Source organism: Oncorhynchus gorbuscha, linkage group LG14, assembly GCF_021184085.1.
Source record: "Oncorhynchus gorbuscha isolate QuinsamMale2020 ecotype Even-year linkage group LG14, OgorEven_v1.0, whole genome shotgun sequence".
Lineage (NCBI taxonomy): Eukaryota > Metazoa > Chordata > Actinopteri > Salmoniformes > Salmonidae > Oncorhynchus > Oncorhynchus gorbuscha.
Window position 1 is genome coordinate 5,241,137 of NC_060186.1, and position 27,358 is coordinate 5,268,494.

Genomic DNA, 27,358 nt, shown 5'->3' on the forward strand with positions numbered 1-27,358 from the left:
CACCCAACTTTTAACCTAAATCCAATGAAATTGTGACATTTGTTGATTTCGCGTTGAATTGACAGTTGACAACTCAAACGTAAAGGAAAAGTAGACGTTGAATTGACATCTGTGGACAGTGGGAAAGCCTTGGTGATGGTGGCATCCAACTCATAAAGGACATTAGGGTCATTTCATGTCATTGTTGAAGAGTGAGAGACAGAGAGGAAGATACAGGGAGAGACTTATCTAGAGCGATAGCTAGAGAGAGTTACGGTCTCTCTAGGATCCTGTAAGGCTGTAAGTGTGGTGTTGTGCTTAGCTTAACTTCCCTTATTCATGTGTGTGAACGAGAGAATTCAGCAGTTCTGTTTGAATCTACTGGAGTGTGTGTATGCGTGACTTCAACAAGGCTGTGCTTTTCTGAACTTCTATTGAGTCAATTCTGTGAACATCTCACTCTTCAGGCAGACAGTAACTCTGGGTAGCTTTGTCACCGTATCTTACATGTCTATCAATCAATGTAACAGATAAAGTATTTTTGTTTTTAAATAATTTCTGGAGGATTGAGTTACTTCTGAGAAGCTATACATTCCATGTATCGGGCCCTACTCATAACTTAGAATAACTCGATTTCTCCCAGAGGAACTTCATTGGTTGTCAGGTACATTGAAATCACACAGTTCATAACATTAAGTTGACAAATTCTAGTTCAGCCACAGTGCACAGCAGCTTAATACAATAGACTTATAACTGTACATTCATAAATGACTAAGCTGATTTCTCTGACCAGCATCCTATTCACAGCCTTACTAGCCAAAATTGGCTTCTTAACCCTAACATTAACCCAAACCTATTTTTATTTTTGTTATGAAAAAAGAAAAACTAAATTATGTTCAATGAATAGATATTGGACGAGTAACAATTGCATTGTCAGCACACTTCCAAAATCATATAATCAATAATACACATGATAATCAATGATAAAGTTTATTTATATTCTACATGTTAGTCATTTAGCAGATGCTCTTACCAGAGCGACATAGTAGTGAGTGCATATATTATCCTACTTTTTAGTACTAGTCCCCTACATACAGACCTGCCAAGCAACAATAGATGCTGTTAACAGATTTCACCATTACATGAAAAAAAACAATTAGAAAATGAACCCTAAATGAACCAATTCAGAAATTAAATCTTGTCAGCCACGTCCCTTTTTCCCCGTTTCAGTTGCACAGGGAGGTTGGTGGTGCCTACAGTGACAGGGAGGTTGGTGGTGCCTACAGTGACAGGGAGGTTGGTGGTGCCTACAGTGACAGGGAGGTTGGTGGTGCCTACAGTGACAGGGAGAGCAGCTCTTTTTATTCATTATTGGATACAGGCATAAAGCTTGGTTCTCATGAGACAGTACAGTCTGCTTTTTCTAAGACAATGTAGAAGCAGAGACACTTTCTGTTTGGATTCCCTGGGGTTCAGCAGACCTGTGGTGTGATGGCACCTGCTGCAGGAACAAGTCCCAGTCCGGCCCGGTGACTGGCAACTCTGTCTGGAAGTGGTTCCAGAACCTGGACAAATAACCAAGACAGGTACAATATTTAGGGTCCCAACCCACCAGTTGAGAATCGTTGCTCTAATGTACAGCAACGCAATACAATAAACTTTATAACAGTACGAGAGCTTACTGGTAGCGGTAGACGCCTGGGTCTGGTAAGTTAGGAAAGGAGGGAAGGTGAGGAGATGAGGTCTTACTGGTTGTGGTAGACGTCTAGTAAGGGAGGAAGGAAGGTGAGGAGACGAGGACTTACCGGTGGTGGTAGACGTCTAGTAAGGGAGGAAGGAAGCAAAGGAGGGGAGGTGAGGAAACGAGGGCTTATTAGTGGTGGTAGATGTCTGGTAAGGGAGGAAGGAAGCAAAGGAGGGAAGGTGAGGAGACGAGGTCTTACCGGTGGTGGTAGACGTCTGGCTCTCTGCTCAGACGGTTCTGGAAGCCGATATACAGGTCGTCCCAAAGAAGGCCATTCTTCACCACGTGCCTCATGACTCCGATCCTGTTCTTGATCTTTACAGAAGAGAAAGTAGTACACCGTCTATCTCTCAGTCCAATCAAGTTACATCAAATGGAAAACAAACGAATGATCCACTTGCAGATAAATGGCGGTTCCTTACAAAGCATGTTGGCATTTAAGCAGGGCAGGACTACAGAATTTGGGGCCCCGGGGCCCCTACCACCAGCTAAACAGCTAACTTCTTGCATTTCAACACATTTTGCCATGGGGCAGAGAGAAAAATGTGCTGTTTTATAGTTCAATTTATGCTATTCTACACATATGACAGAACATTTTTCCATGTTAAATCGAATGTATTGCTATTCTACACATTTTGCCCTGTGTGCCCGTTCCGTAATCCGGAATTTACACTTAAGGCAGTAGTGAGAACTGAGCCAGTAACAATTATCTTCAACTGAAAACAGCTTGGCATCAGAGTTTCATCTGCCAACCACAACACATTCAAAACCCTAAAGTTTTGCAGTAGCCTGCCATCTCGGTGTGTCTGTGCCTCGTACAGCGTTCACCTCTTATGAGAATGACATGAGTCCAGGGAAATGTTATTCTTATGACAGATTTGTATCATGGTATGTTTCTGCCCCAGTTGTATTTTGTATTGATCCTTCTCATAAGTGGATTGCAGTGTAAAGTGCCTTCAGAAAGTATTCACACCCCTGGACTTTTCCCACATTTTGTTGTGTTACAGCCTGAATTACACATGGATTACATTTAGTTTGTGTCACTGATCTACACACAATACCCCATAATGTCAAAGTGGAATTATGTTTTCAGAAATGTTTACAAATGAATTACAAATAATTAATCAATAAGTATTCAACCCCTTTGTTATTGCAAGCCTAAATAAGTTCAGGAGTAAATATGTGCTTAACAAGTCACAAGTTGCATTGACTCACTGTGTGCAATAATATTATTTAACATTATTTTAAATGACGACCCCATCTCAGTAACTTAAATCAGCTTGAAAATCTATGGCATGGCTGTCTAGAAATGATCAACAACCAATTTGACAGAGCTTGACGAATTACAAAATAATGGGCAAATATTGTACAATCCAGGTGTGCAAAGCTCTGAGACTAATTCGAAACCCAAACCCGGCTGCACGCGTGCGCCATCGTGCATAAATGTATATTGTCCCCCCACACCACATGTGATCACGACACGCAGGTTAAAATATCAAAACAAACTCTGAACCAATTCTATTAATTTGGGGACAGGTCAAACAGCGTTAAACATTTATGGCAATTTAGCTAGCTAGCTTGCTGTTCCTAGCTAATTTGTCATATGTAGCTAGCTTGCTGTTCCTAGCTAATTTGTCATATTTAGCTAGCTTGCTGTTCCTAGCTAATTTGTCATATTTAGCTAGCTTGCTGTTCCTAGCTAATTTGTCATATTTAGCTAGCTTGCTGTTCCTAGCTAATTTGTCATATTTAGCTAGCTTGCTGTTCCTAGCTAATTTGTCCTGGGATATAAACATTGATGTTATTTTACCTGAAATGTACAAGGTCCTCTACTCCACCAATTAATTCACACATAAAATGGTCAACTGAATTGTTTCTAGTCTTCTCTCATCCTTCCAGGCTTTTTCTTCTCTTGACTTGATATTGTGATTGGCAACTTTCATAAATTAGGTGCATTACCGCCACTGACCTCATTCGTCTTCAGTTACCCACGTCGGTATAACCAATGAGGAGATGGCACGTGTGTACCTGCTTCTATAAACCAATGAGGAGAAGGGAGAGGCAGGCCTTGCGATCTGCATCAGAAATAGAACTGACTTCTATTTTAGCCCTTGGCAAAGCAGACGCTCGTTGGCGCGTGTGAGCAGTGCGGGTGCAATTGAATAATAGATTCCTAAATTTATTTTGCAACGATCGCGCCCGTGACGCCAGCGGTGTGGTCAGCCTGTTACCGATGTGCCGTGAAGAAGTATTTGCCCCCTTTCTGATTCTCTATTTTTGCATATTTTTGATTCTGAATGTTATCAGATCTTCAACCAAACCTAATATTAGATAAAGGAAAGCTAAATACCAAAAAGGTATTTATTTTATTTATTTAATTAACAAAGTTATGCAACACCTAATTCCCCTGTGCAAAAAGTAATTGCCCTGTTACACTCAATAACTGGTTGTGCCACCTTTAGCTGCAATGACAGCTCACATCGCTGTGGAGGAACTTTTGCCCACTCTCGCATGTAGAACTGCTTTAACTCAGAAACATTTGTGGGTTTTCAAGCATGAACTGCTCGTTTCAAGTCTTGCTGCAACATTTCAATTGTGATTAGGTCTGGACTTTGACTAGGCCATTCCAAAACTTCAAATTTGTTGCTTTTTAGCCATTTTCATGTAGACTTGATTGTGTTTTGTATCATTGTCTTGCTGTATGACCCAGCTGTACTTCAGCTTCAGCTCACAGACGGATGTCCTGACTTTCTACTGTAGAATTCTCTGATAAAGAGCAGAATTCATGGTTCCTTCTATTAAGGCAAGTTGTCCAGGTCCCGAGCCAGCAAAGCATCCCCAAACCAATACTGAAGGCACTGTACTTATCAAGCACTGCATTTAATCCAGCAACAATTATCTTCAACTGAAAACAGGTTTGCATCAGATTTGCATCTGCCAACAACACATTCAAACCCCTGAAGTTATGCATAGCAGCCTGCCATCTCTGTGTCTGAACAGCGTTCACCTCATGAGAATGACATGAATAAAGGGAAAAGTTTATTCTTATTTACAATTTTACCAGACGCTCTTATCCAGAGCGACTTACAGTAGCAATTAGGGTTACAGCGCATTCAGAAAGTATTCACACCCCTTGACATTTTCCACATTTTGTTACGTTACAGACTTATTCTAATATAGATTTTTTTAAAACTCTCATCTACACACAATACCCCATAATGACAAAGCAAAAAAAGCTTTTTTAGAAATGTTTGTAAATGTATTGCATTTAAAAATATATATATCACATTTACATGAGTATTCAGACCCTTTACTTTATTGAAGCACCTTTGGCAGCGATTACAGCCTTGATTCTTCTTGGACATGATACGACGAGCTTGGCACACCTGTATTTGGGGAGTTTCTCCCATTCTTCTCTGCAGATCCTCTCAAGCTCTGTCAGGTTGGATGGGGAGCGAAGCTGCACAGCTGTTTTCAGGCCTCTCCAGAGATGTTCGATTGGGTTTAAGTCCGGGCTTTGGCTGGGCCACTCAAGGACATTCAGAGATTTGTCCCAAAGCCAGGTTTCCTCCAGACGTGACGCTTGGCATTCAGGCCAAAGAGTTCAATCTTGGTTTCATCAGACCAGAGAATCCTGTTTGTCATGGTCTGAGAGTCCTTTAGGTGCCTTTTGGCATGTGCGTTTTACTGAGGAGTGGCTTCCGTCTGGCCACGTTACAATAAAGGCCTGATTTGTGGAGTGCTGCCGAGATGGCTGTCTTTCTGGAAGGTTCTCCCATCTCCACAGAGGAACTCTGGAGTTCTGTCAGAGTGACCATCGGGTTCTAGGTCACCTCCCTGACCAAGGCCCTTCTCCCCTGAATCCTCAGTTTAGCCAGGCGGCCAGCTCTAGGTAGAGTCTTGGTGGTTCCAAATGTCTTCCATTTAAGAATGAGGGAGGCCACTGTGTTCTAGGATAACTTCAATGGTGCAGATCATTTTTGGTATCCATCTCCAGATCTGTGCCTCGACATAATCCTGTCTCGGAGCTCTGTGGACAATTCCTTCAACCTCATGGCTTGGTTTGACATGTACTGTCAACAGTGGGACCTTATATAGACAGGTCTGTGCCTTTCCAAATCATGTCCAATCAATTGAATTTACAACCGGTGGACTCCAGTCAAGTTGGAGAAACATCTCAAGGATAATGAATGGAAACAGGGTGATGCACCTGAGCTTTATTTCGAGTCTCATAGCAAATGGTCTGAATATTTATGTAAAAAAGGTATTTTATAATTTCTTTACATTTGCAAAAATAAATCTAAAAACCTATTTTTGCTTTGTCAATATGGGATATTGTGTAGACTGATGAGGATGCACTATAAGTGCCTTGCTCAAGGGAACATCAAAATATTTTTCACATAGTAAGCTCAGGGATTTGAACCAGCAACCTTTCGATAACTGGCCCAGTGATCTTAACTGTTAGGCTACCAGCCACCCTTATGACAGATTTGTAACATGCTATGTTCCTGCCCTACAATGATTGTTTTGATTCTTCTCAAGTTGAGTGCAGTGTACATAATAGTATATAGGTGAGCAGGTGTTGTAGCCATGCTCACCTCCTCATAAGGGTGCTCTCTAGTGGGCCTCTGAGTAGGGAAGGACAGATCCATGAAGTCCACCAGATAGTTGTAGCCATTGTCTATCGGAATGAAGTCCTCATCTGTCTCTATGACCTTAAATACATATTACAAACAGTTAGGCTATGTTTAGTTGGAATTCAAACAATTTGCGTTATTCACTGACCCGCAGTTATGATAAATACCAGATAACTAGAATATGAATAACCAGAATAACCATAATCAATAAACAGAATCTAAAGAATTACCAGAATCTTAAAAGAAAGTAGCAAAAGAATGAGAAGAATTGGAAAATATTTGTTCTAATTACAACCCTCGAACCCACTAGATTTGGGTTAAAAATGTATTTTTATTTTTCAAATTGATTGAACATGCCTGGCACAATGGAACCAAGGGTCATAGTCCCTAAAGTGTCAAGCCTGCCCTTCTGGCTATCCAAGCAGCCAAAATCAGCTGTTCCAAGGACAGTTTACTGGACATAAATTAAGCCTAGTCCTGGAACCCCCAAAAAATTTGATAAATATTCTCCATTGAGCTTTTCATTTTTAAAAATTCAGGAATAGGCTTAGTCTGTGTCCGTGAGAGCATCCGTTTTAAACATTCCAGAACTCTGCAGAGAGAGGAAGTGAATGGAAGGGTTCGCGTTCAGTCGGTACAAAACCTAGAAACGTTTTAAAATGGAGATTGTCCAATAATATTTAAAATTTTCCTTGCATGTTTTACTGCCTACTGAATGCGAGTCAGGAGTAACCAGGAGTGTATTCCTAAATTGCAGACTGTTGCAAAAAAGTTTAATCCAAACAAAAAACATTTTGCAGTGAAAACAAGTTTCTATTGGACAAATTCAGGCTTCCGTTTGGTTCCAAGAGTAAACAGTAATCGGTTTCTGTTGAAAAACGTTTTGCAACAGTCTGCGACTAATGAATCCACCCCAGGAGTCAGCTTGTAGATGTGGAGTAGAGCACTAAGAGCTGTGAGGACTTTTATATGGACTGCAATATTTACCCGGACAACTAGATTGTAGTTTTTAAACCCTGCCCAGATGTAATAAAATTGGATCCAGCTTTTATGTTTAAATATCTCAGCGGTGATGGCCCTGTTCAGTTCATCCACGTACAAATCAAAGTCCCAACTGTCCTTATAGATGTTTGTCCCGGATGGAGGGTCGGTGATGGCTTTCCTGTGGTTATAGTCAAATCATACATGATTTAAAGTGCATTTTACCTGGGTTACAACATTAAAAAGGAATTAAATGGAAAAAACACAATGTAGGGAAGTGAGATAATAATGGCAGACAATGTAGGGAAGTGAGATAATAATGGCAGACAATGTAGGGAAGTGAGGTAAAAATGGCAGACAATGTAGGGAAGTGAGATAATAATGGCAGACAATGTAGGGAAGTGAGATAATAATGGCAGACAATGTAGGGAAGTGATGCAATAATGGTAGATAATGTAGGGAAGTGATGCAATAATGGTAGATAATGTAGGAAAGTGATGTAATAGTGATTAACAATGTACGGAAGTGAGGTAATAATGGTATTGACAACAGAGGGATTCAAACACCAAAATGTGATTTGTAAATATTGATCATTGTTGGCATTTCTATGGAGTATGGACTGATATGACAGACATGGACACACACACGATTTGCTGATTGATGAGCAATCCTACCGGCTGGGGCTCATCAGAGCCAGGGCCAGATCGAGCACAGCGCCTGGCTTGGGTGTCCATGTTGTTATGCCTGGAGCGCTCTTCTTGATCAGGGCATTGAGCTCCTCCGCTTTGTTTTTCGTGTTAGTTTCCTTAATGTACCTGTCAGTTAACTTATGTCAGTTGTCAATGTCAATTTGGGATGCAACTTATATTGAGTGACTGCAATTGAAGCAATAAGAGGGGTCAAAACCTAACCTGAACCTAGAATGGAATTTGTACACAAAATAGTAAACATTTTGTAATACCTGTCTGAGGGATGTGCTTCGACAAAGTAACCGGCAAACGGGCAGTAGATTTTGGGCTGCAAGGATTTTACCAGCTGGACCTTGTAGTTCATGAGCTTCTTCCTTTCATTCTTGATGAAATCGGCTTTCCAGCTCTCTGCAGGGTGAAATCGACACTAGTCAATGAGTGAACCTCAGTTGTGTTTCCTTGATTCCTTGCTTCCTCTCCCCTTGCCTCTTCCTCAAAATGCATTGGAGGAGAACATCCGAGGGAAGTAACCTCATATCTGTTCCGATGTGCTTTGAGGAGGAGATAAAGAGAGAGGAAATACAATTGAGATTCATCTGCAGTCAATAGCCAGGAAAACCCAAGGGAGCAATTCATTTCTCTGTTATTTGTCCGGCTATACATTTGGATGCTGTATACCGGTCCACCTCACCTGTGTATTTTCCTCCACTGAAGGTCATGGGGAAGCCAGACGCCCCTCCAGCAAAGTCGCTCATCATCAGGTCTACATTGTGGGGCAGTCGGCCGTAGTTTGGCCTGGTGCAGTCCACCGTGTTGAGGATCATATGACCTGGGTGGGAGAACCAGGATCAGATGCACCCGTCAAATGGGATAAGGTTGAGAGAAGGCTTTAAGGTGCATCGTATGCCTACCAGGTGGCACTGGCATGTACTTTTACTACTGAACTGACAAGGACCTGAATCAGACAGGATGTGCATGTTCAATAAAATAATGAGTCTTAATTATCCTGATGGAGCCCATCTTTATATGGATGTATAATCTGTAGGTGGATAAAGTGGGATGAAAGTCAGAATGTGTGACCTGCTTGTGCTTGTACACTGACTGGACAAAACATTAGGAAAACATGCTCTTTCCGTGAAATAGACTGACCAGGTGAATCCATGTGAAGGGTATGATCACTTATTTAAATCCACTCCAATCAGTGTAGATGAAGGGGAGGAGACAGGTTAAAGGAAGATTTTTAACCCTTGAGACATGGATTGTGTATGCGTGTCATTCAGAGGGTGAATGGGCAAGACAAAATATTTAAGTGCCTTGGAAGGGGGTATGGTAGTAGGTACCAGGCACACCGGTTTGAGTGTGTCAAGAACTGCAGCGCTGCTGGGTTTTTCATGCTCAACAGTGTCCCGTGTGTATCAAGAATGGTTCACCACCCAAAAGAAAGCCATCTAACTTGACACAACTGTGGGAAGCTTTGGAGTCAACATGGGCCAGCATCCCTGTGGAACACTTTCAATACCTTGTAGAGTCCATGCCAATAGAGTCCAATTGAGGTTGGTCTGACGGCAAAGGGGGGTGCAATTCAATATTAGGAAGGTGTTCCTAATGTTTCGTACACTCTGTGTAAACACCACCTAGCAGACCCTTTTATGAAAAGTGACTTCCTGTGACTGCAGGAATTGAACCCAGGGCTCTGGTGAAGCTAGCACCATGTGCTCTTACAAAGGACATGATGACTACCTTTATATTCAACAATGATACAGGTGTCCAATTCAGGGTGCACTTCATCCTTCAGAATCATGAATCTGAGGTGCTCATCAATCTGACGGACATAACAGGAGAAGGGCATTAAAGAAGAGCCTTTTGACAGAGGTTCCTTTATCGTATAAACTGTTCATGCAAAGTGAGCTGTTTATGCTTACGTTTTGCCAAATGCCAAAGGGAACGACGTTGATATTTGTCAGCTGCACCTGCCTTTTCTCCAGCATCCTGTAACATGATTCAAATGAGGACAGCATAAACCCATAAAGGTGACACCCTCATTTGTTTTATAGTTGTAAAACCATGTTAATGAGTGACATATAAAGTTGAAGTTGGAAGTTCACATACACCTTAGCCAAATACATTTAAACTCAGTTTTTCCACAATTCCTGACATTTAATCCCAGTAAAAAAATCCTTGTTTTAGGTCAGTTCGGATCACCACTTTATTTTAAGAATGTGAAATGTCAGAATAATAGTAGAGAGAATGATTTAAGCTTTTATTTATTTTGTCACATTCCCAGTGGGTCAGATGTTTACATACACTCAATTAGTATTTGGTAGCACTACCTTCAAATTGTTTAATAACTTGGGTCTGTCATGATCGTTGTCTAAATAAGTGGACCAAGGCGCAGCGTGAGTAGAGTTCCACATTTTATTAGTTAAACTTCCAAAAAAACGAACGTGAAATGTGTAGCTCACAATGGCTCTCAAACACAACAATATCCCCCAACGCAGGTGGGAAAAGGGACACTAAGTATGATCCCCAATTAGAGGCAACGATATTCAGCTGCCTCCAATTGGGAACCATACTCACACACCAACATAGAACTATAATAACTAGAAAACCCCCCCAGTCATGCTGTGACCTATTACCCCATAGAGAACCGATGGCTCTCTATGGTCAGGGTGTGGCAGGGTCAAACATGTCAGGTAGCCTTCCACAAGCTTCCCACAATAAGTTGGGTGAATATTTGGTCCATTCCTCCTGACAGAGCTGGTGTAACTGAGTCAGGTTTGCAGGCCTCCTTGCTCGCTTTTTCAGTTCTGCCCACACATTTCCTATAGGATTGAGGTCAGGGCTTTGTGATGGCCACTCCAATAACTTTACTTTGTTGTCCTTAAGCCATTTTGCCACAACTTTGGAAGTATTGTCCATTTGGAAGACCGATTTGCAACCAAGCTTTAACATGGCTTGAGATGCTGCTTCAAAATAATTTCCCTTCTCATGATGCCATCTATTTTGTAAAGTGCATCAGTCCCTCCTGCAGCAAAGCACCCCCCCCCCCCACATGATGTTGCCACCCCCATTCATCACGGTTGGGATGGTGTTCTTCAGCTTGCAAGCCTCCCCCTTTTTCCTCCAAAAATAACGATGGTCATTATGGCCAAACAGTTCCATTTTTGTTCCATCAGATCATAGGACATTTCACCCAAAAAGTATGATCTTTGTCCCAATGTGCAGTTGCAAACCGTAGTCTGGCTTTTGGCGGTTTTGGAGCAGTGGCTTCTTACCTGCTGAGAGGCCTTTCAACTCATGTTGATATAGGACTCGTTTAACTGTGGATACAGATACTTTTGTACCCGTTTCCTCCAACATCTTCACAAGGTCCTTTGCTTTTGTTCTAGGATTGAGACAAAATGCTTCTCCTTCCTGAGCGGTATGACGGCTGCGTGGTCCCATGGTGTTTATAATTGCGTAATATTGTTTGTACAGATGAACATGGTACCTTCAGGCGTTTGGAAATTGCTCCCAGGTATGAACCTAACTTGAGGTCTATAATTTTTTTTCTGAGGTCTTGGCTGATTTCTTTTGATTTTCCCATGATGCCAAGCAAAAAGGCACTGAGTTTGAAGGTAGGCCTTGAAATACATCCACAGGTACACCTACAATTGACTCAAATTATGTCAATTAGCCTATCAGAAGCTTCTAAAGCCATGCCATCATTTTCTGGAATTTTCCAAGCCGTTTAAAGGCACAGTCAACTTAGTGTATATAAACTTCTGACCCACTGGAATTGTGATACAGTGAGCTATAAGTGAAATAATCTGTCTGTAAACAATTGCTGGAAAAATTACTTCTGTCATGCAAAGTAGATGTCCTAACTGACTTGCCAAAACTATAGTTTAAAAAGAAATTTGTGGAGTGGTTGAAAAACTAGTTTTAATGACTTCCGAGTTCAATTGTATATAGATAACCCTTACCAGAACACTGGCCTTGATGTGTCGCCAACATAAATAGGAACATCGGGTCTCGTCGCAGAGAGGGATTTTAAGGTAGGGTAGCTGAAAATACATTTTTCAGGAATTGAAATCAACATTTCTGCTTGCTTCCGTAATTGAAATTAGGGTCCCACTTTAAACTAAGTACAACTTATAAAGGCTCAATATAGCTTACATAAATGCTTCACATATCTCATACTCTATAAATGGTGTATAAACATACCTAGTTTATACACCATTTATACACCACCCTTTATAGAATATGACACACACACTTATAGACTATCTGTGAAGCATTTGCGTAGTGCTTCAGAAAATTCATGCATGCTATAAAATGCCTTTATACTTCGTTAAAGTGGGACTGAAATTATAAATACATTGAAATCAGTTGTGGCTGGTGGGTGGAGATTGCAGAGGATGGGCTCATACCATCTCTACATATCTGTACCATACAGGTGCCAACTCTGCATACCTGTACCATACAGGTACCATCTCTACATACAGGTACCATCTCTACATACCTGTACCATACAGGTACCATCTCTACATACCTGTACCATACAGGTACCATCTCTACATGCCTGTACCATACAGATACCATCTCTACATGCCTGTACCATCTCTACATGCCTGTACCATCTCTACATATCTGTACCATACTCCATACAGGTACCATCTCTACATACCTGTACCATACTCCATACAGGTACCATCTCTACATACCTGTACCATACTCCATCCAGGTACCATCTCTACATATCTGTACCATACTCCATACAGGTACCATCTCTACATACCTGTACCATACTCCATACAGGTACCATCTCTACATACCTGTACCATCTCTACATATCTGTACCATACTCTATACAGGTACCATCTCTACATACCTGTACCATACAGGTACCATCTCTACATACCTGTACCATACTCCATACAGGTACCATCTCTACATACCTGTACCATACTCCATTCAGGTACCATCTCTACATATCTGTACCATACTCTATACAGGTACCATCTCTACATACCTGTACCATACAGGTACCATCTCTACATACCTGTACCATACTCCATACAGGTACCATCTCTACATACCTGTACCATACTCCATTCAGGTACCATCTCTACATATCTGTACCATACTCCATTCAGGTACCATCTCTACATGCCTGTACCATACAGGTACCATCTCTACATGTCTGTACCATCTCTACATATCTGTACCATACTCTATACAGGTACCATCTCTACATATCTGTACCATACTCCATCCAGGTACCATCTCTACATATCTGTACCATACTCCATCCAGGTACCATCTCTACATATCTGTACCATACTCCATACAGGTACCATCTCTACATGCCTGTACCATACAGGTACCATCTCTACATACAGGTACCATCTCTACATACAGGTACCATACTCCATTCAGGTACCATCTCTACATATCTGTACCATACTCCATACAGGTACCATCTCTACATATCTGTACCATCTCTACATACCTGTACCATCTCTACATACCTGTACCATACTCCATACAGGTACCATCTCTACATACCTGTACCATACTCCATTCAGGTACCATCTCTACATATCTGTACCATACTCCATACAGGTACCATCTCTACATGCCTGTACCATACAGGTACCATCTCTACATACAGGTACCATCTCTACATACCTGTACCATACTCCATTCAGGTACCATCTCTACATATCTGTACCATACTCCATACAGGTACCATCTCTACATGCCTGTACCATACAGGTACCATCTCTACATACAGGTACCATCTCTACATACCTGTACCATACTCCATTCAGGTACCATCTCTACATATCTGTACCATACTCCATACAGGTACCATCTCTACATATCTGTACCATCTCTACATACCTGTACCATCTCTACATATCTGTACCATACTCTATACAGGTACCATCTCTGAATACCTGAGGTGGTCGGAGTGCATGTGGCTGATGTAGATGAGGTCGGCCATGCACAGCCTCTCCATGGAGTCAGCAGGGGGCTCATGGAGCAGCCACCAGCCCCTGGCAAAGGCCGGACCCGTCAGCCAGGGGTCGAATATCATCTTCTTCCCCCCTAGCTGGAGCTCCATACATGCATGGGTGAGGTAGGTCACCTGGGGGAACATGAAGGTCGAGTTTGGAGCGGAGAATCTTGTCGCCCGACGTGCTCTTTTTAGATTTGCGTGCGGCGCGGTTGACCAATCACATTGATATAAATAGCCTGTCGGCCATATGGGGAAAATCTCAGAGGTGTCGGTGTTGGGACTGTCGTTTGTGTCTCTGGAATTTAAATGAACACAAGGGAGATGGTCAAAAAGTCATCTGTGACCAACTGTCACTGAGAGTCCCAGCAATGTGTCCTGCACGGTTGTTGGGCACGGCTGTGATCGGAGGTCTATCCCGATACGTCATCTAGAATCTTGGTGATATCTTTCAACCTTTGCCCATCTCCCTTGTGTCCCAGGCTTAAGTTTGGCACTGAAGCCTTTTAGGTGAGAACACACCCTCAGATCTCACGTTATAAAAGTGGTCTACCCAGATGAGTAGAAGATTGTGTAGACAACTCTCGGTTATTATTTTAAGGCTCATATTTATTCACTCCGGGTAATTACTAACTAGCCTTGGATCATAGCTAGTGTTTGTGTTCTTGTCACCAATTTGTGACTAAACAACATGGGAATGTGTTCCAGATTAGTTTCAACCAGCCTGGTGAAGACCTATTTTTCATGACAAGACCAAGATCACAACTAGATCAAGACATGTTTTTCTGACCTTAACAAAACGTCTTTATACAACCAGTATACATCCTGACCATGACGTCATGTAAGATGTCATAATGTAATTGCAACCAGTTTTGCCCACTGGGAAAGGCCTCAGATCTGTCCAGCCGTGGGTGTGTGTGACGAGCTGTACTCACAGTCACCTCTCCCTCCTGCAGTTCCTGTGGATCCTGGGGGTCTGCCAACCAGGGGTCCCAGACGATCACCTCCACGAGCTGAAGACCACCCTCGTCTGTCATCACGACGTCTGCGTTAGCAAAATCAAGCCTCTTGGGATTAATCATTTCATTACTTTTATTTGATTATCTTAAGTTGAAGTCGAAAGTTTACATACATTTAAACTCAGTTTCACAATTCCTGACATTTAATATTCTCTGTTTTAGGTCAGTTAGGATCACCACTTTATTTTAAGAATGTGAAATGTCTGAATAATAGTAGAGAGAATTATTTATTTTGGCTTTTATTTCTTTCGTCACATTCCCAGTGGGTCAGAAGTTTACATACACTGTCACACCCTGACCATAGAAAGCCTTTTTATTCTATGTTGGTTAGGTCGGGGTGTGACTATGGTGGGTAATCTAGGTAGTTTTTTTCTGTTGGCCTGGTATGGTTCCCAATCAGAGGCAGCTGTTTATTGTTGTCTCTGATTGGGGATCATATTTAGGCAGCCATTTCCCCACTGTGTTTTGTGGGATCTTGTTTCTGTGTAGTTGCCTGTGAGCACTGCTTGAGCTTCACGTCTCATTTATTCTTTGTTTTTTTTTGTTCGGCTCTCTGATAATTAAGAGATGTCGAACCGATTCCATGCTGCGCTTTGGTCTGAGTATGATTACAACGATGATCGTGACATACACTCAATTAGTATTTGGTAGCATTGCCTTTAAATGGTTTAACTTGGGTCAAACATGTCGGCATAGCCTTCCACAAGCTTCCCACAATAAGTTGGGTGAATTTTGGTCCATTTCTCCTGACACAGTTGGTGTAACTGAGTCAGGTTTGTAGGCCTCCTTGCTCGCACATGCTTTTTCAGTTCTGCCCACATATTTTCTGTAGGATTGAGGTCAGGGCTTTATGATGGCCACTCAAACAACTTGACTTTGTTGTCCTTAAGCCATTTTGCCACAACTTTGGAAGTATGCTTGGGGTCATTGTCCATTTGCAAGACCCATTTGCGACCAAGCTTAACTTCCTGACTGATGTCTTGAGAAGTAGCTTCAATATATCCACATAATTGTCCTCCCTCATGATGCCATCTATTTGTGAAGTGCACCAGTCTCTCCTGCAGCAACACACCCACACAACTTGATGCTGCCACCTGTGCTTCTGTAACGGTTTTCATGTGGTGAAGTTGAGTCGGACCAAACTGCAGCGTGCAGATTGCGATCCATGTTTAGTAAAACGTAACACGAATCAAAACACAAACTCAACAAAACAATAAACGTAATGAAAACCGAAACAGCCTAAACTGGTGCAAGCTAACACAGAATAAGGACATCAAAACACTAAGGACAGTCACCCACAACACAACCAAAGAATATGGCTGCCTAAATATGGTTCCCAATCAGAGACAACGATAAACACCTGCCTCGGATTGAGAACCACTTCAGACAGCCATAGACTTACCTAGAACACCCCACTAAGCTACAATCCCACTACATACACACCACATACAAAAACCCATGACACACCCTGGCCTGACCAAATAGATGAAGATAAACACAAAATACTTTGACCAGGGTGTGACAGCTTCACGGTTGGGATGGTGTTCTTCGTCTTGCTAGCCTCCCCCTTTTTCCTCCAAACATAACGATGGTCATTATGGCCAAACAGTTCTATTTTTGTATCAGACAAGAGGACATGTCTCCAAAAAGTACGATATTTTGTCCCCATGTGCAGTTGCAAACCGTAGTCTGGCTTTTTTTATGGCAGTTTTGGAGCAGTGGCTTCTTCCTTGACGAGCAGCCTTTCAGGTTGTTGATATTGGACTCGTTTTACTGTGGATATAGATCATTTTCCTGAGCAGTATGACGGCTGCATGGTACCATGGTGTTTATACTTGCGAACTATTATTTGTACAGATGAACGTGGTACCTTCAGGCGTTAGGAAATTGCTCCCAAGGATGAACCAGACTTGTGGAGGTCTATAAAAAAATGGTTTTGAGTTCTTGGCTGATTTTTTTGATTTTCCCATGATGTCAAGCAACAAGGCACTGAGTTTGAAGGTAGGCCTTGAAATACATCCACAGGTGCACCTCCAATTGACTCAAATGATGTCAATTAGCCTATCAGTAGCTTCTAAAGCCATGACATCATTTTCTGCAATTTTCCAAGCTGTTTAAAGGCACAGTCAACTTAGTGTATGTAAACGTCTGACCCACTGGAATTGTGATACAGTGAATTATAAGTGAAATAATCTGTCCGTAAACAATTGTTGGAAAGATTACATGTGTCATGCACAAGGTAGATGTCCTAATTGACTTGCCAAAACTATAGTTTGTTAACAAGAAATTTGTGGATGGTTGAAAAACAAGTTCTAATTACTCCACTCTAAGTATATGTAAACCTCCAACTTCAACTGTACATATAGACATATTAAACATCTGACTTATTATTTACATTGTGTTCCTCATGTCATTTTTAGATGGCCAAAGGACAGGACAGCTGGAGCTGGGCACTCAACCCACGGGACGCTGAACAGCTTGTACCTCCAAGTCATAAGACTGCTAAACAGTTAGACCAGGTAGCTATTGGCTAACTATCTGCATTGACCCTTTTTGGACTAACTCTGTTGACTCATCACATATGCTGCTGTTACTGTTTATTATCTATCCTGTTCCCTAGTCACTTTATCTCACCTATATGAACATATCTAGCTCATACCCAGGAACATCTACTCCATACTGGTACCTCGTAACGTTATATAGCCAAGTTATCGTTACTCTGTGGATTTATTCCTTGTGTTATTATTTTTTTCTCTCTGCATTGTTGGGAAGGCCTGTAAGTAAGCATTTCACTGTTAGTCTACATCTGTTGTTTACGAAGCATGTGACATAACATTTGATTTAATGATCAGTATCACACAATGTGTACAAATGTACACAAGTTGTCAGAGAACACAAAAGATTAGACATACCGTTTCATATGACCCAAAATGGCAAATAGACTTAAAATGCCATTCAATAACCTTTCAGGTTGAGAAAATGGCAGCTCAACTTACCCAGCTCATCCTGTGTGAAGCTGTCAGGAGGGTTCACATACTGCATAGTTGAGACGTTCAGCTTCCAGTAGTGTTTTGTACACCGGACCGTCCTGCATCAGAAAAACCTTTCAGTCCCATGGACTAGATATGTTTTATCTAAGCCTCGGTATTAAGGAAGAAGTTCAGGATTTTACCACTTGATGTTAAGTGGTTCCTCAGCCTGAAAGTAGTCTATGGGCCAGGAGAAACTGTAATCCAAGGTTCGGTATTCTCTAAACAGCCGCTACTAACTCCAACTATCTTTAGTTGTAAAGTACTGAACTTCCCCTTGAAGTCTACTTACCTTCCATCTAAGTCCTCTATGTCTTTGATGAACAGGCCTCCTTGGTGTTTGCATTGGTTCTTGCAGGCCTTCAGCTCTCCATTTTCTTTGTATATGATGTAGCACTTGCCATCATCTGGGCTCTTCTTAAAGTTGATGCCATCTTTGAGTGAGAACACCGCCTCAGAGTCCAGGGACAACACTGTCTTTGAAGACTGGGCTGTCATTTGAGTGGTGGAATTGAAGTGCTGATGAGAAAAGTAGAGGAGTATAAGTGGATGGTACTCGTAAGAAGAATTTACAGGTGAACCGAACAGACGTCATCAATAAAGGCAATAAAAAATCTATTCAGTTTATTACAAGTTGCAACAGGGAGATACTTCCAGCACAGAACCAGAGAAAATGTCTAACTGGCCTTATATCCTAATCAGCAGACAACTGTTCTGTAAACATCAGTCCCAGAGGCAAGTGGGAAGTCCAAACAAGTAAGTGACATTGCTACAGAATCACAGTGTTCAGACAATACAATAATAATCAGTGTGTCCTCGGTCCTTGTATCTCCAGTCTGGCATCAAACACCATCACCAGATGTGAGTTTAATCCATAACATACAGCATCGAGGCTAGTGACCATCAACTCATATCACAAACAAAAGACTGGAAATCGTGTATTACAGAAAGGGGAAATACATGAATATGAGGTAACAATTTACTTCACACCTAGTGTCATAACACATTATGACACAGTCATAGCCATGTCATTCATTGTCATAACAGCTGACATAACCTGTCATAATATGCTCATAATACTGTTACATATGTTTAGACCTGTTGTGACATATATTATGATATTTTATGGGTGTTTATGACACATACGAGTTTCAAAACCCACAAAACTGACCACACAAGGCAAAACATTCCATTACACCATAGCCTACGTATCAACAGTATTTTTTTTCATTGACTATTTTAAATTATCATTGTAATTGCGCACAAAATGATGTCAGACTTGCACTTACCCCAATGCTCTGTTTCTGATGACTGGGATGAATGCAAGAGCAGGAGCAGGACAAGACACCCTCTTTTTGACAGATGACTGGTATAAGGGCATGTATGTGATTGGCCTATCTGGCTTATATGATTATGATGGTCATAATGCTTCTTGACAGTGTCAAAGTGTATTTTCTTAGTCCAAGTAAAGTGACACAGGATGGTCATAATTCTTTATGACAGTGTCATAAAGTGTATTTTCTACAAGTTGTTTAAAATATGAGAGAAAGAGCGAGAGACCTGAACCTACATTTTAGACAATAGCACAGATTCAAAGAATGAAACATTATATTTACATGTTCATGGTTAGTTCAAATGAGTAATATCTAGATTCAAACAAATGTCAGTTCCTCATAGAGTACTGTGACACTTTGGGAACTAAATTTTACATTGAGATGTATGGAATTACCAGGAGCAGACCTGGGTACAAATACATGCGTATTTAGATTTGAAATACTGATCTTGTGTGAATATGAGTATTATGTGGTCAAAATCCGCTACCTCATAACATTTCCTACAAATAGCCTACTATCTGAACTATTGTATCCAAACACATTCTTCCAAATACCCTCGGAACAAACAGAAAGTGCGTTCAAATGCATAGAGTATTTAAATATTTTATATTTATTGAAATACCCCACATTTGAACATGGGTCTGATTCTGAGACTTTTTGGTTGTAAGAACAATCATCCTCAATTCATATTTTTTTCAGCTCATATGACTGAAATTCATCCAAAGTTAACTTGAAATTCAATTTACAATTTAAGTTTCAGCAAACCCTTTATTTAACCTTGTTGGGATATGGGGCAGCATTTTCACTTTTGGATGAATAGCGTGCCCAGAGTGAACTGCCTCCTACTCTGTCCCAGATGCTAATATATGCATAGTATTATTATTAGTATTGGATAGAAAACTCTGAAGTTTCTAGAACTGTTTGAATGATGTCTGTGAGTAACAACTCATATGGCAGGCGAAAACCTGAGAAAAATCCAACCAGGAAGCGGGAAATCTGAAGTTTGTAGTTTTTCAAAGCTTGGCCTACCAAATACACATTGAGATATGGATGAGGTTGCACTTCCTAGGACTTCCACTAGATGTCAACCGTCTTTAGAAACTGGTTTGAGGATTCTACTATAAAGGAGGGGCTCATGAGACCTCTTTGAGTCAGTGGTCTGGAAGAGAGCCTGGTCTCATGACGCGCACTCCCGACAGAATTACTTCTCGTTCCATTGCTTTTCTGAAGACAAAGGAATTCTCCGGTTGGAAAATGATTGATGTTTTATGTTAAACACATCCTAAAGATTGATTCCATACATCATTTGACATGTTTCTAAAGGACTGTAAAGGAACTTTCAGTTTGTCTGGATGAAGTGCCTGTGTCTAATGAAGATGGATTACTGGGCTGAACACGCTAACAAGTGGCTATTTGGACATAAATGGAACAAATCAGTCATTTATTGTCGAACTGGGATTCCTGGGAGTGCCTTCTGATGAAGATCAAAGGTAAGTGAATATTTATGGTGTTGTTTCTAACTTTGTTGATTCCCAAATGGCGGATATTCCTCTGGCTGTTTTGGGTTCTGAGCGCCGTTCTCAGATTGTTTTTTCCGTAAAGTGTTTTTGAAATCTGACAGCGGTTGCATTAAAGGAGTCGCTTTAAATCTGTGAATAACACTTGTATCTTTTATCAATGTTTATTATGAGGATTTCTGCAAAATCACCGGATGTTTTGGAATCAAAACAATACTACACGTAAGGCCCCAATTTAAACTGAGATTTTTGGATACAAATATGCACATCGAACAAAACATATATGCATTGTATAACATGAAGTCCTGTGAGTGTCATCCGATGAAGATCAAAGGTTAGTTGTTAATTTTATCTATATTTCTGCTTTTTGTGACTCCTATCTTTTGCTGGAAAAATGGCTGTGCGTTTGTGACCTTACAATCGTAAAGCATTTTTTAAATCGGACACGATGGGTAGATTATTCTGCACAAACAAGATGTTTCTTTCATTTGCTGTATTGGACTTGTTAATGTGTTAAAGTTACATATTTCAAAAACATATTTTTGAATTTCGCGCGCTGCCCTTTCAGCGGAATGTTGTCGAGCTTGCGCTAGAAAGGTTAAGGACCAGTGTAGAGTGATGTTTGGTATGGTCAGTGATATCTGGGACCCTTGGGACGTCCCTACCATAACTCCTAACCTCGACCCTATTCCTTAACCTGAACTTCTATGGGGTAAGGAAGTCCCAAGGATCCCGGATAACACAAATATTTGGTGTCCAGTACACCGATATAGACAGAAAGTGGTAAATATGATTCAAGGACAGAGAAGTAAAGCACAAAAGAATGTTTCAGTCAATTTTGTTCTACATTCATCTTTTGAACTGTCATTAATCTTTTGAAAGTTCAGAGCTTAATTTATGTAAACTACCATGAGCAAAATATATACATTAGCTAAATGTTTGAATGCTATTAAGTGCTATCCTCTGAAAATACAGTGAGATGTACATTGTATGTTTGTAGCTAAATAAATTCAATATTATAATGTATGTATCTGTTAACTTATAGGGCTGAAATCCCATTAATGGGATGAATATGACAGCCAGTGAAAGTGCAGGGCGCCAAATTTAAAACAGAAATCTCAATTAAAATTCCTCAAACGTACATGTATTTTATACCATTTTAAAGGTAATCTTGTTAATCCCATCAGTGTCCGATTTCAAATAGGCTTTACAGCAAAAGCACCACAAACGATTATGTTAGGTCAGACCCAAGTCACAAAAACACAGCCATTTTTCCAGCCAAAGAGTGGAGACACAAAAAGCATAAATAGAGAGAGAATGAATCACTAACCTTTGAAGATCATCTGATGACACTCATAGGACTTCATGTATGTTTTGTTCAGTAAAGTTCATATTTATATTAAAATATCTCATTATACATTGGGCGTGTTATGTTCAATAGTTCCAAAAACATCCGGTCAATTTGCAGAGAGCCACAAGCCACAGAAATACTCATCATAAATGTTGATGAAAATACAAGTGTTATACATGGAATTAAAGATATACTTCTCCTTAACTTTTTATGGCTGCAGGGGCAGTATTGAGTAGCTTGGATGAAAATGTGCCCATATCAAACAGCCTGCTCCTCAGTCACAGTTGCTAATATTTGCATATTATTGTTAGTATTGAACAGAAAACATTGAAGTTTAAAACTGTTTGAATGATGTCTGAGTATAACAGAACTCATATTGGCAGGCAAAATCCTGAGTTGAAATCAAAACAGGAAGTCAGAAATCTGAGTTTGTATGTATTCAGAGTCCCCAATGAAATCCCCTTGAGATATGAATGATGTTGCACTGACTAGGGGTTCCACTAGATGTCAACCATCAATAGAAATTATAATGAGGCTTCTATGTTGTGGGAGTGAATGAGAGCAGAATATATCAGCTGTCCATCAAACAGCCATTTTGTGATGACACTTTTTCCTCATGGTAGTCACTTGTGTTCCATTGCTCACAAAGACAAGAATACTCCGGTTGGAGCTTTATTGATGCTATATTTTCAAAACATCCTAATGATTGATTCTGTACTTAGTTTGAAATGTTTCTTCGACCGGTAATATCACTTTGAAGTTTTTGTCAGATTTTAACGCTGACCAGAATTAGGGTTTGGATATGTTTACCACAAACAAAAGAAGGTGTTTGGACATTAATGGACATTTTTGAACAAAACAAACATTTGTTGTGGACCTGGGATTCCTGAAGTGCTTTCTGATGTAGATCAAAGGTAAGAGAATATTTATCATGTAATTTCTTGTTTATGTTGATGCCATCCTTGTGGCTGTGGTGTTTTTAAAATTGAGCGCCATCTCAGATTATTGCATGCATTTATTTTTCTGTAAAGTTTTTTAAAAATCTGACACAGCGGTTGCATTAGAGGTATATCTATAATTCCATGTGTATAACTATATTATCATCTACATGTATGATGAGTATTTCTGTTGAATGATGTGGCTATGCAAAATCACTTTGTTTTTGGAACTAGTGAACTTTATCAAACAAAACATGCATGTATTGTGTAACATGAAGTCCTATGAGTGTCATCTCATGAAGATAATTCAAGGTTAGTGATTAATTTGATCTTTATTTCTGGTTTTTGTGAAGGCTATATTTTGCTGGAAAATGGCTGTGCTTATTGTGGTTTGGTGGAGACCTAACATAAGTTTGTAGTGCTTTCGCTGAAAAGCTTATTTGAAATCTGACACATTAACAACGAAAATAGATTTAAAATTATATAAGACATGTATGTTTTAGAAATTGTAATTATGAGATTTCTGTGGTTTGAATTTTTCGCGCCCTCTATTTTCACTGGTAGTTGTCATATCGATCCCGGTATCGGGATTGCAGCCATAAGTTTAATACAACCACTGTCAGATTTCAAAAAAGATTTACGGAAAAAGCAAACTATGCTATAATCTGAGAACGGCGCTCAGAGAACAAATACATATCCGCTATGTTGGAGTCACCAGAAGTCAGAAATAACATTATAAATACTCACTTACCTTTGATCAGAATGCACTCCCAGGAATCCCAGTTCCACAATAAATGTTTGATTTGTTAGATAATGTCCATCATTTATGTCCAGATAGCTACTTTTGTTAGAGCGTTTGGTAAACAAATCAAAACTCACGGAGCGCGTTCACTAGATGCTGTCAAAAAGTTCTGTTATAGACCGTAGAAACTTGTCAAACGATGTATGGAATCAATCTTTAGGATGTTTTAAACATAAATCTTCAATAATATTCCAACCGGAGAATTCCTTTGTCTTCAGAAAAGCAAAGGAACGGGAGATACCTCTCATGTGACTGCTGCCAGACCTCTGACTCAAACAGCTCTCATTCGGCCCCACTTCACAGTAGAAGCATCAAACAGGTTTTTAAAGATGGTTGACATCTTGTGGAAGCCTTAGGAAGTGCAAGATGACCAATATCCCACTGTATCTTCTATAGGGGCTGAGTTGAAAATCGACCAACCTCAGATTTCCCACTTCTTGGTTGTTCTGTTTTACTAACAGACATCATTCAAACAGTTTTAGAAACTTCAGAGTGTTCTATCCAAATACACTAATAATATGCATATATTAGCATCTGGGACTGAGGAGCAGGCAGTTTACTCTGAGCACCTTATTCATCTAAGCTACTCAATACTGCCCCCCAGCCATAAGTTTTAAACAACTTTTGTCTGTCACCTTTAAACAATGTACATTTCTTAGTCACAACATAGCAAATATTAAGAGAGAAGCATAAATAATAAAGAGCATTACCTTGAGCAGACTTATGTTGACTTGACACTTTGGAATGTGAAGTTTAGACAGAGATCAGTCTTTGTGCATTTGCATTGAGCAGTGAACTAATTGCTGGTGCTTATTAACAAGAAAAATCAAGTGTTTGCCTCAGGAAATCCACAAGAGAAAAGGTACAGAGGTGAAAAAAATAGAAAAAAGGTGAGATGACTGTACAAGGATAAGGGGCGACAGATCATGTTACAGGGAGACTCCAGTACAAGGATAAGGGGCAACAGATCATGTTACAGGGAGACTCCAGTACAAGGACAAGGGGCAACAGATCATGTTACAGGGAGACTCCAGTACAAGGACAAGGTGCAACAGATAATGTCACAGGGAGAGTGCCTGGATGAGCTTTAAGAATATGGCAAATGCCCCCTTCAAAGCGAGGCAACGTATTTATCCCTGCCCAGATGAGGGTGTGCCTCTCTATAGTCAATTATTAAACAAGTTCTTCACCCGCTTTGAAGCAGGGGGTGGCCCCGCTCCCCCTGCCTGTGTGAAGGAGGATGTCATGTCAACCGAGAGCGCGCTTGTCATCAATGAGGACGTTGTAGGGGGTGGGTCCCAAAGACCCTCCCCATTATTAAGGGGACCTTAAGATTCATGTTTTGCTGCAGGCCTTATAATAATATACTGTTGCTATGTGTCTAAAAACTCTGCCACAATATGTTGCACAAGCTATCTATATTAGTCTTTGTGGTTAAGCCCTGGCTGTTGTGAGAGTGGGTTTGCAGGTTGGTGAGTCACCGAAACTAGATAAAAAGTAACCACTGTCTGGTTTTGACATTTTGATCTTGTGTGACAAGAGGACAATTCTAAGAAATTCAGAGAAGCTACTGTACTAGGTTGCCTTATAAAGTAACCTCAGCTTATTGATGCATACATACATTGACGTAGGTGATCATACCACTAGGGAGTGATCACATGTATAAAATCAGCTGTGCCCTTAGGTGGGATGCAGAACTTACTCAGATAATCAACAAATGAACACGACAAAATACAAAAATAATAAAGTGAAATAACAAACCGAACCAGTTCCGTGTGGAAGACAGAAAATAACCACCCATGAAACACAATAGAACACAGGCTACCTAAATATGGTTCTCAATCAGGGACAACGATAGACAGCTGCCTCTGATTGAGAACCATATCAGGCCAAACACAGAAATAGAACATATAGAAAAACGAACATAGACTGCCCACACCAACTCACGCCCTGACCATACTAAAATAAAGACAAAACAAAGGAATAAAGGTCAGAACGTGACACTTGGTGTTTTCTTCAGGAAGGCAGTGAGTTGCTGCGCAACAGCTTTTTCCAAAATTTTGAGAGGAATGGAAGATTCTATATAGGCCGATAGTTTTTTATATTTTCTGGGTGAAGGTTTGGCTTTTTTAAGAGAGGCTTTATTACCACCACTTTTAGTGAGTTTGGTACACATCCGGTGGATAGAGAGCCGTTTATTATGTTCAACATAGGAGGGCCAAGCACAGGAAGCAGCTCTTTCAGCAGTTTTGTTGGAATAGGGTCCAGTATACAGCTTGAAGGTTTAGAGGCCATGATTATTTTCATCATTGTTTCAAGAGATATAGTACTAAAACACTTGAGTGTCGCTCTTGATCCTTGGTCCTGGCAGAGTTGTGCGGAACCAGGACAACTGAGCTTTGGAGGAAAACGCAGATTTAAAGAGGAGTCCGTAATTTGCTTTCTAATAATCATGATCTTTTCCTCAAAGAAGTTCATGAATGTATTATTGCTGAAGTGAAAGCCATCCTCACTTGGGGAATGCTGCTTTTTAGTTAGGTTTGCGACAGTATCCCCCAATTTTTTTCTCGTATTTTTCTTATTTTCCTCAATTAAGTTGGAAAAATAGGATGATCGAGCAGTAGTGAGGGCTCTTCGATACTGCACGGTTCTGTCTTTCCAAGCTAGTTGGAAGACTTCCAGTTTGGTGTGGCGCCATTTCCATTCCAATTTTCTGGACGCTTGCTTTAGAGCTCTGGTATTTTCTGTATACCAGGGAGCTAGTTTCTTATGACAAATGTTTTTAGTTTTTAGGGGTGCAATAGTATTGCGCAAGGTTAAATTGAGTTCCTCAGTTAGGTGTTTAACTGATTGTTGTCCTCTGACTTCCTTGGGTAGGCAGAGTGAGTCTGGAAGGGCATGAAGGAATCTTTGTGTTGTCTGAGAATTTTTAACACGACTTTTGATGCTCCTTGGTTACATTTACATTACATTTAAGTCAGTTAGGAGACGCTCTTATCCAGAGCGTCTGCTAAATGGTTGAGGTCTGAGCAGATTATTTGTTGTGATTGCAAACGTAATGAACTGGTGGTCCGATAGTCCAGGATTATGAGGAAAAACATTAAGATCCACAACATTTATTCCATGGGACAAAACTAGGTCCAGAGTATGACTGTGACAGTGAGTAGGTCCAGAGACATGTTTGATAAAACGCACTGAGTCAATGATGACTCCGAAAGCCTTTTGGAGTGGGTCTGTGGACTTTTCCATGTGAATATTAAAATAATCAAAAATGTGAATATTATCTGCTATGACTACAAGGTCCGATAGGAATTCAGGGAACTCAGTGAGGAAC

General features: G+C 40.6%; 1 protein-coding gene across 3 annotated transcripts; it reads right to left on the minus strand.

Moving 5' to 3' along the window:
• Window positions 1-955: 955 nt before the first annotated feature.
• On the minus strand, window positions 956-25,817 carry cmah (cytidine monophospho-N-acetylneuraminic acid hydroxylase). 3 transcript variants are annotated; one of them, XM_046297172.1, is made up of 16 exons: window positions 25,727-25,796; window positions 24,735-24,761; window positions 18,375-18,601; window positions 18,050-18,141; window positions 14,970-15,079; window positions 13,976-14,166; window positions 11,996-12,076; window positions 9,953-10,019; window positions 9,771-9,852; window positions 8,722-8,859; window positions 8,303-8,438; window positions 8,016-8,156; window positions 7,348-7,522; window positions 6,322-6,438; window positions 1,923-2,038; window positions 956-1,544 (listed from the first exon to the last, which is right to left on the minus strand). In XM_046297172.1, exons 3-16 carry the CDS (start codon window positions 18,578-18,580, stop codon window positions 1,403-1,405), a joined length of 1,794 nt encoding a protein of 597 aa, XP_046153128.1. In that variant the 5' UTR covers window positions 18,581-18,601; window positions 24,735-24,761; window positions 25,727-25,796; the 3' UTR covers window positions 956-1,402. The 3 variants fall into 3 exon arrangements, with proteins under 3 accessions (XP_046153128.1, XP_046153126.1, XP_046153127.1); XM_046297170.1 differs by lacking the exon at window positions 24,735-24,761 and having other exon boundaries at window positions 25,786-25,817; XM_046297171.1 differs by lacking the exons at window positions 24,735-24,761; window positions 25,727-25,796 and adding an exon at window positions 19,372-19,515.
• Between the last annotated feature and the right edge of the window lie 1,541 nt (window positions 25,818-27,358).

What these genes read in the sequence shown, in the direction of transcription:
- cmah (XM_046297170.1), bottom strand. Translation starts at nt 18,580, where the DNA reads ATGACAGCCCAGTCTTCAAAGACAGTGTTGTCCCTGGACTCTGAGGCG. An exon ending in CCTTTGGCATTTGGCAAAAC is followed by an intron (nt 9,853 to 9,952) that starts GTAAGCATAAAC and finishes TATGTCCGTCAG; the next exon opens with ATTGATGAGCACCTCAGATT. An exon ending in CCAGACGTCTACCACCACCG is followed by an intron (nt 1,545 to 1,922) that starts GTAAGACCTCGT and finishes TTATTTGTCCAG; the next exon opens with GTTCTGGAACCACTTCCAGA.